We start from the raw sequence: 9850 nt of genomic DNA, 5'->3' as shown, positions 1-9850 counted from the left end.
ACACACACACACACACACACACACACACACACACACACACACACACACACACACACACACACACACACACACACACACACACACCAAAATTGTATTTCTCACCATGACAGACTCAAACCAATACCAGCATTTTTCTAACCCAAATTTTAATTCACACCATACCTCTAAAAGGACTCCCTGATATTTGAAATGGGGGTTTGGCAAATTTACAGTAGACCAAACTTTGATCTCCATAAGACCTGTTGGTCTTCAGAAGGTTAGTAAATATAACAGATTCTAAATAGGTAACATCAGCAAGAACAAAACACACACACAACCACACAGACAATGCTGTGTCCAATAAATTGAATATTGCACTCTTTTTTTCCACTAATATTAATAAAGACTGTTTATTAAATAATGTACTTAACTATATCTAGTAGACTTTGATGCTCCTACAAATAAATGCTTGGAAAAGAAACTTTGTATCCTGCACAATGATATTACTGTAAAGCTTCCTTCTTTCTCTTCGTCTCTCTAGTTTCCTAAATGAAAAAATCACAGATCAAATTTTGAGTTGGAAATTACCTTTGTTGAGGGTCTCAAGTTTTTATTACAATATTTTACAATCTGGTGACACTACAAAAACAACAAAAAACATTTGAAAGCTTCCTTTGTTGTAATGAGGCTTAAAAGCAAGACAAAATTCAAGGAGAAAAAGGGGAAAAAAACAAATTTCTTTATATATATATATATATATATATATATATGGACAATAGAGAACTTACTAATAGGCCACAGCACTGTTGACTATTAACACACTAGTGACTTGACAGTATTGCTTTTAAATCATCATGGTAAACTAACCTGTTTAGATGGTCAGCATCTTCATTCAGGTGACAATATTATTAAGTCTTTCAAAATTTTGATCCTCTCTTTTATTTCGGGAGTAAAGTATTACTAATTTGAGTGATTTAAGCTCAAAGCAGAGCTTGTTAAGGGACTCATTTGTTATACGGACTCAAATTAATCTTTGGTTGCTATAGCCACTCTTTGTACCTCTGGATAAGAACAAGCCCAATGAGAAATGCCTATCCAAGCTTTGCAGGGCTGGTTGAGTTATTAGCCTATCCTTTTTAATTAACCAACCCACCCATCCTTCCAGGAACTCCTGTGGGCTAAAAGCAAATGGATGTTTGTTATGCAAGCAGCAGCATTTTACGGTGGCTCTTCCAATAATAAATTCAAGTTGTTGTTGCTACAATTTATCAGTAAAACTGTGTTCCTGGTCACACTGGCAGATTTATCTCACTGAGCAGAGAAGCTGACTACAAGAGGCCTAAGCATACTGGGAATGCAGAATACAGCTGGCAACAGGAGTTAAAGTTGCAGTTAACACATATTACATGTCTGCTTTTCAGTTAAAGCAAAAATCTAAACAATTGTGTTTTAATTTAAAGAAGCAACTTTACCATTTTTTTCATATTTAGAGAAGAAGAGGAAGGGACAACAAAAGGAAAAGGGCTCAGCAGAAGGTAAAACAAACCTACAGCGCTCCAAAACCTTTGTCAACCTTTTGTTCAGGAAAGACCATAAAGAGAAAAGACGCTCGAGGTCTCCGTCTCATCATCCTAATGGTGAGCATGCTGTCACACCCAAATTCTTTCCTATCAGGTTTACATAGTGAAAATAGTCTTCAAACTGGAAATCAAAGTGTGGAAATCTTTGCATGATGCTTCTCAGATGTGCACATCTTGCCTAATGTTGAAATGTCTTGTAATGCTCAGTTGTCAGCAGTGTTGAACGAACTACTCAACAGTAGTACTTGAGTAAAAGTACTGATACTCATTGTCAAATCGTACTCAGTTACAAGTAAAAGTTACTCGGTCCAACGTCCACTGATGTTAATGTATTGAAGTATTCACTTGTGAAAATACTTAAGTATTCCAAAGTACATGCATTTAAAGTTAAGTATTCAAAAATAAAGATCCTTACAAAGTACATTTCAGTAAAATAAGTAACAAGTAATTTTAAAGAACCTAGTAACTTTCAGAAACCACCTGATGTATTGATACGTAGAACACTGCTACAGATTCTATAACACCTGTAAAGAACTTCTGTCTAAAAATGCCACAAAAAAACAAAGGACAGCTATTTTGATTATTATTTCTTTTATAAAAACAAACCAAAAATAAAACAGGAGTGTCTTGGTTCTCCTCACACTATGGAATAGAGGTTTAAGTTTAAATATATAACTACAAAGAAACCGCAACTCAGCTTTGAGAACAACTTGGCCACATGGTAGCTTTGTAAACAAATAATATCTGCCTTGAGTTTTTCATATTTGCGGAATATCATGCGAATCCCTGAAAAAGCGATGTCCAAATTCAGTCCCAAGGACTGCTATCTTGCATGTTGTAGTTGCATTTCAAGAGAGAGAAAAAGCAGCAGCAGCAGCTTACAAAGCTAAGCTGAGCCAAAAGGAACTAGGAACTAGCAGCTTCCTCATATGTAGAGGAGGAGAAAGTGCAATACTTGTACAACCTCCCCGAACAAAAAAATACTAAAGTAAAGTAGTTAAGTATAGTAATCCAGTAAATGCACTTTGTTGCTTTCCACTACTGGCTTTCATGCAAGTTTACTTAAAAGCACATGTTTAATAGACAGGCACTGAGCAGAGCAACAATTGTCATATTTTGAGTAGATTTCCATCTTCTTCCCTCAAGCATTCAGTATAAGGTGTCTGTAGTAAAAAAACAAAAGTTAAAGAGTCTTTTTTTTACCTGCTGCTGTAGTTATGCATCATAACATCAAACTATTTCCTCTCTTAACTGTATTTCTGCACGTTGTATTTTTGATGCATGTGTTGTTTCTTTCTTTACCCTGTCCTGTATTTTTCTGGTGCTTTGATTTTACTCTTTGATCTTTGAGCATGCTGTGCTGTTATTTCCCCCTCAGGGCAAAACTAATATTGACCAATAAACCATAAAACCTCATTCCTAGAAAACGATCGCAGTCGTCCGTTCCAGCTCTTCTCATCCCCAAGGGAATCCCGTGCAGGCAGCCCACTTCCCCATCATGAGACGCTGCAGCATGTGGAGAACATGTCAAAGAAATTGCTCAGTCCAGACGAGGTGGCTGCAGTTATGAGACATTGTCGGCGGGTGAGCTAGGATTACCCATTAACAACCTCTTTTGTGTGTTTTGGCTCTGAGAGATTTACCTGTAACATCAGATGTTCTCTTTGTAATCTTATGCAATGTTATCCGCTGTGTCAGAAGTTGTTCTTCAGAGAAAGACGTGTCTTGCAGCAGCTGGAACAAAAGATGGATTTGACCAGTCGTTTAGAATTAGTATCAATTATCATTCTGGGGACAATCCTTCAGTGTTTTTTACTCTCTAATCTGCAGTGAGCTCTGCTTTACATTGGAGGACATCCAATCTGTTTGGAGCAGAGAGTGACTTACCTCTTATCGTACTGTTTAAAGACCAATCGTGGACCATAGTGGGCTATTGGGCCCCTCCCTGTGGAAATAATGTAAAAAAATAAATGCAGATAAGAGGTTCACCTTTCTCTGGAGGACATCCAGTAGAATTATCTCTCTTGTAGACAAATCAATAAAAGTAAAAAAAGAAAAAGTAAACTGCACACTAACTGCAGTGTCTCTTCTTCCTACATTGGTCCAATAACTTTTAGACACCAAATCTCCCTGTTATAGCTGGATATCTCAAAATATGATTTAAAGTTTAACATTTGTGTATGGAATTTCTAAAACCTTGTTAAGCACATTTTTTTTTATTGGGTTCCATTCCTTGCAGTTTTTGTCTGACAATGTGATTGAAGATTTGATACGCCCTCTGCTGGCAATCTTGGATCGACCAGAGAAGCTGCTTCTACTCAGAGAAATAAGGTGTGCATACAATCCTCTCTGATCCTGAAGCATCACATACTGTGTAAATATGGGTTGACAGGCTCTGATACTGTCTCCTGCAGAATGCTGATACCCACTACTGAGTTGGGTCGTTTTGACAGCCTGGTGATGCCGTTTGAGCTGGAAGCCTATGACATTCTCAAGAGTCGTTCTAGTAAGCGAAAAAATGTTCAGTATTTTTTTCTACTGATATCCTAAAAATCAATGTAAACTCTGAATGAAACTCAGTATGACGAAACCTGTTACTCATAGTTAGAGGTATACTGAATATAACAGTTTTTTTTATTATTTTTTTTTATTTTAGTACGCTCTCCAGCTCTTCGCTCACCTCGCAGTGGAACCCCTCGGCGTTACCTCATCACTCCAGTACCAGGTATGAAAGTTATTCGCCTGCTCCTCTTTGTGTGTTGTCCTCCCCTATTTCTCTATTTGCTGAAGTGATTTTCATCCCTCATAAACATGGTATGTGAAAAGCCCCCTTTTTCCCTAAGTGGCTTGGATAAAAGCGTCTGCTAAATGCATAAACATCCATCCATTTTCTGTCACGCTTATCCCAAGCGGGGTTGCTGGTGCCCAAACATAAACATAAATGTTCCTATTTTTTACTAATGGTGTCAGCTTGCAACAGCTGCACACAGAGGTTAGATATTATAATAATGAAGATACATTTGCTATCAGCAAAAGGTTTGGTTAGTAAGCATTTTTAATTAAGTCATTCCCTTTTGCAGCAAATATCTCAAACTTTTAAAAATTCTAACAAGTTTTGAGGAGGATATGAACAGGTTTTTACTGTGATTATGATTCCTCAGATTACAGGGGTGGATTTCACCTTCAGCCAGTTCATGATACTCAACAGGAGCATCAGCTACTCCAAGAGTTTGGGAGACTTCGTCTGGCCGACCAACATTCAGGTTACCTGCCGCCCTCTCGTACCTTTACCCCTCTGCTGGATGTCCCTGTGGATAACTACACATCTTCCACTGCACGTTCACGCACTCCAAGCCCCTCACCCAGTCATAGCTTCCTCCTTAATGGATCTCCTTACAACACCCAGCGTGGACACCAACCTCACCGCTTCCCGAACAGGAGAGAGAATGGGACACTGAGGTACGACCAGGCATCTTTGTTGTCTGTATCAGACTGTGGAGATGCCACTCCAGAGCGTGGGAGGTCACCTGTGAGGAACAGCCATGGCAGGGGCAGGAAAGAGGGGAGTCCTGACAGCATATACGGCAGACAGAGCCGGAAGGATGGCTACACTGAGGTCAGTGTGCGGGTTCCCTCACAGGAGAGGAGAAGAACCCCTCTAGATGAAGTTTTTATCCCCCGAAGAGAGAAAAGCCCCTCTTTGGGCATGGAACGTAGCCTGCAGGTAAATGGACACTTTCAAAATGGTCAAGAAAGAAAAGAACCTACACCAACCGAGGAGTATGAAATTACAACTCTGACCATCCCTAAGGCCAAGCAATCACTGGGTAAATACAACTTACATTGTAGACAAGTAAAGATAATTGCAATGCCAGCATCTAAAATTATATTTACCTTTGATTTGAAGAAAAAGATGAGGATAGAATATAGTTTTAATTTAAGCTGTATTTTACTAAAGGTTTGCCTGTATAAAAAAAAATCATGCAAACTTGTCAGCATATGCAAAGCTGCTACTGTAGTAGCCATTCAAAATGTCCCCACTTTCCTTGATGGGCCTTTGGCTGGTTCCTGGCTGGTCCCCTACAATTCAGTTTTAAACATCCAATATTTGTACTAAAATATTCTATCTGTCATAATTTGTGGACATTATGATCTTAAGAGAAGCGTCATCTCCTGGTCAGACCCTGTAATTCAGTAAAAGGGTGGAGTCAGAGTAAAAAAAATGCACGCCCAGGAGAAGGAGGGAGTCAGTCCAGTGACTGGAAGTTGGAGGGGATTTTGCTGGGAGCTGCAGGGAAGTAGACTGGGAAGGGCCATTTTGAATGGCTGCTACTGTACTAACCAAGCAAAGGGTTTTCTACTAAGTGGAAGAAGCAGGCACAGTTTAGGGCATTGGCCTTAATAGTTATGCAGAATATATGCTGATTATCATATCATCAAAATGTCTGCAGTCTTTGGATGAGTTGTTGGTACAATGACAGGTAACAGAGAGTGTATGTATATGCGCATTAGAACAAAAAACAGAGTGGTCTACTATGGGACATTTTCTATCGTACAGGGACAAAGTTTTAAAGTATTTTCTACTCATAGTTTACTGTTTATTTAACAGTAAACTATGCTAGATGTTTATAATGCAACTCCAATTATTAATATTTACCAGCAGGAGATTGCTCACAATTAATTAGATCAAATCAGGGGTCATGAAAAAAGAAGTCAGATCTATGGTTTATGGGATTTGATGGAATGTTAAATCTTCCCTTAAAATAATTTGTAATTATCAGTGACCTATTATATGTAAAACTGGAACGTTTGAAATATTTACTCCCATGATTAATAGAAATATAGAGAAGATTAAACTAGTTTGCATAGATCTGCAAATGGAGAGGAGGTTGGGACAAAAGGATTATCTATGTGTACGATATTCAGGTGAGGATTGCTGCAGGAACTCAACTGCTTTGAATCTATAAAAGACAGTAGTGAGAATTTCACAGCCAAAATGTGATTGCAGAGATTTAACATGTTGAATGGGCGACATGTTGATGCTCTTACTCCAAGAATCAGAACCTTGAATCACTTTAGTATTATTACAATATATAATTTTATTTTTGGTTCTTCTACAGGTATTAGCGTCTCTGGAGGTATCGAGTCTAAGATCCAGCCTGTGATAAAGATTGAGAAAATCTTTCCAGGAGGAGCTGCATCTACAAATGAGGCTCTAAAGGTAGGGATCTGGTAATATTTGTTTTACCATTCTATTTTGTTAAGACTTTGAGGCATGCACCCAAGTGCATTTACAAGGCAATCAAATATTTGTCCATCTGTTAGATATAATAATATTAAACAAAATGTTTTGTCTGCCACATGGATTCAAGTGTCTAGTAGGTAGTTATCAGATCTCTGCTCTGTGGCTATGAGTTCAAGTAGCTTGCTGTCAAAAGTGTTCAGTGAGGAGAAGATTAGTGGAGAGCCATCTCAGGTAGCACACTTTCTCTATTATTAATGAAGTACATGGGTGCTGGTTTGCTAATGTATTGGTAATATATTGCCTGCACAGTTGCTTAATAGTAGCTGAAGGTTTGATTTTCTCTTAAACAATTGATACACCAAGTCATTTACTGAAGGCTTATTTGCAGTATAAGTCATCAAGCTGCCAGTTAGCATGCACTTTAAAGGAATTAAATATGCACAAGTTGGAACATGTGATGAGGTTTTCCATATCAATGATTTAAGTTTTAACATTTGCTCCTTATTCTTACCATCTCTTTGTGTGTGAACATGTACAGTATCTGCAATCAGAGCGAGAACATGATCTACCTGTTCTAAAAAAGAGGAGAGCATAAAAGGTTTAGGATTGTTTTCAGTGTTGGAATCCTTCCTTTATTTTCATTACAAACCACCTGTCAATTTTTGACCACACCTTTGGGAATGAGATAGGCTGAGGACTTTGAGAAAGTGCTTTTTTGTTCAACACCTCAGGTGCATGTCTTAGGTCTTAAAGAAACACAGACAGAATTAAGGCCAGCCTAGCTGTTAATGTTTGTTCAAAAATCATTTTAAAAACTCACTGAAATGTATATCTATCCATGTCTCTTTTTCTAGACCACTCTTAAATCCTTGAAATGCTTTTTGCTAATATAACACTTGAACTATGTTAGGTCTGTACTGAAGGTAATATAACATTGTTTTCCCCCAGCTGAGGTACAGTATATATATATATATATATATATATATTAACCATATTTTATATATATGCATGATAAGATCCGTATCTAATAAATAATGGAAAGAGAGAATGAAAAAAGCTGATTGTGCGACAAGTAACAATGGACTTTGTCCTTGTGTGCTTTTTCTGTAACACCCTTGCTAACCTTGACTGTGCGCGTGAGGCAGGTGCATCCTCAGCAAACGATGTTGACATCAGAGGAAGTTCGTCTGCCCAGAGCTCTGAAGATTTGTAGCCGTCTCCCTGCATCCTGCAGGAAGCAGTGCACAAATGCCGTGTTACACGTGTGCATTTCCAGATGTTAGAGACTTTTTGTTTTCTTAGACTGACCTTGTCCTGAAGGGGAGACTATAATGTGCATGAGGCATAGTTTGAATATGTTTATGTATATTTATGTAGAATGCAGACTTTTATAGAGTTATATGAAGAACATCTGAATGCTCACATAATATCTTTTTAGCTGTATTTTTAAATAAATGCTGTACCTGACTGTCCATTTACAGGCAGGCTATGAGCTTATGTCTGTCGATGGCGAGAGTCTGCAGGGAGTGACTCATCAGCACGCTGTGGACGTTATACGCCGCTCCTTCAGCAACAAGGACAGAGACCCAATGGTTTTTGTGGTGAAGATCCCAAAGGTCCTCCACCTCCCCACCAGTAGCATGAGAGCTGCTGAGTAAAGACACTGTGTGCCTTACCAGTTAATGACAACAAAACCTGCAACTCCTTAGGGAAACTAAATTAATGAAGCAGACTTTTATTTTAAAACTTTTTTTTTGCCACATGCACATGTGAGATAACTTTTTTATTTTATGAAATGCGTATGTTTTACATGAGCACTAATGGTATTCAAGTCTTGTTTTTCTAAAGGACAGTATAGGAAATGTTTATTATATGATTTATACATGCTCTAGATTGACAGCCTGTCACTGTTTAACAGGCCTATTTGGGACTTTTTAGCACTGCCTGAGAGTGAGCAGCCATCAGAAAGGCTACCAGAAGGAGATTATCCCAGTTTGTGTTATGAGATTTATAGATTCATACCCAGATTAAAGCTCTGTATTATCTCCGACCTGAGAGTTTGATTTTAGTGGATATGTAGGGTGTGTGTGTGTGTGTGTGTGTGTGTGTGGTTAAAATATTCAGCTCTGTATCTTTGTCGGTTCAGTGGCAGAAGTTTTTGCATTCAGAAGAAAAGGCTTATTCACAGCCTGCTGTGGTTAAAGCTAATCTAGACATGTAAAGGAGTTGAAAAATCTCATTAATAGGAAATGCAAAACTTGGACACTGGTGGCAAGGGTTAAATCAGAGCAAGGGAACGAAGATAAGAGCAGAAGAATGTGCTGTGCATCGTGCCTTATTTCTATGGAAGAGCAGAGGGAGGAGAACACTGATAAAGTATTAGTCATAAATGCTCCAAAGTGACAGCTTTATGCCCACGCATGTGGCTGATATTAAAGGCCGTTACTTGTGTGTCAATATTTTTGAGTAGCTACTTAATGTATATGTTGTTTTTAACAGGCTGAAAGCACAGATTATTAAAATGTATCCAAAGAAATAAAAGATCACAAGTGATAAAGAATAATTTGTGAGATTCTGAAGGGAATTGTGCAACAACTGATGATTTTCTACTTCGTAGCTCTTCTGGTAAGTGTTTATCAGTCCTTGAAGTTCAGTTAGTGTCTTATCTGTTATTTAGTTGGCTGAGAAACTTCTAGCTGACATTTTGTTTGGAAAACCCCCTAAACAAACTGGTATTTCTTTTCAGATTCTGCAGCTATCTTTACCTTTAACATTATGAAGCATATTTGGTGAATTGTTATGTAACCTGTTTAATATATTTTAAAGTGTCATTTATGGTTAAATGCTGTGTTTTATATCTCCTTTAAAGTGTCATAATTCACATTTTTTCAAATTAAAATCACTAGGTATTTTCTTGAAATTTTAACGTAGAATCTTCATGCTGTTGTTAGAGTATTAACAACTATGCTACTGCTGCCCTAATTTAAGCCAAAAACCCACTGTCTTCTCTGTTGATAGTCTTTGCCCACTGTCTTCTCTGTTGATA

General features: G+C 38.0%; 1 protein-coding gene across 1 annotated transcript in view; it reads left to right on the top strand.

Annotated features, from left to right (window-relative positions):
• LOC107092077 overlaps nt 1-8894 on the top strand; it is an 18486-nt gene extending 9592 nt beyond the window's left edge. Inside the window, exons 8-15 of the mRNA XM_015386401.1 lie at nt 1470-1616; nt 2983-3143; nt 3799-3890; nt 3974-4065; nt 4216-4284; nt 4721-5386; nt 6680-6780; nt 8286-8894. Of these exons, the coding sequence (XP_015241887.1) occupies nt 1470-1616; nt 2983-3143; nt 3799-3890; nt 3974-4065; nt 4216-4284; nt 4721-5386; nt 6680-6780; nt 8286-8462 (1505 nt within the window). The 3' untranslated portion in view covers nt 8463-8894. The remainder of the gene's footprint in view (nt 1-1469; nt 1617-2982; nt 3144-3798; nt 3891-3973; nt 4066-4215; nt 4285-4720; nt 5387-6679; nt 6781-8285) is intronic.
• The last annotated feature ends 956 nt before the right edge of the window (nt 8895-9850 follow it).

Source organism: Cyprinodon variegatus, unplaced genomic scaffold (assembly GCF_000732505.1).
Source record: "Cyprinodon variegatus isolate N-32 unplaced genomic scaffold, C_variegatus-1.0 Scaffold1, whole genome shotgun sequence".
In the NCBI taxonomy this organism is placed as follows: domain Eukaryota; kingdom Metazoa; phylum Chordata; class Actinopteri; order Cyprinodontiformes; family Cyprinodontidae; genus Cyprinodon; species Cyprinodon variegatus.
This window is presented reverse-complemented; position numbering and strand designations above follow the sequence as displayed.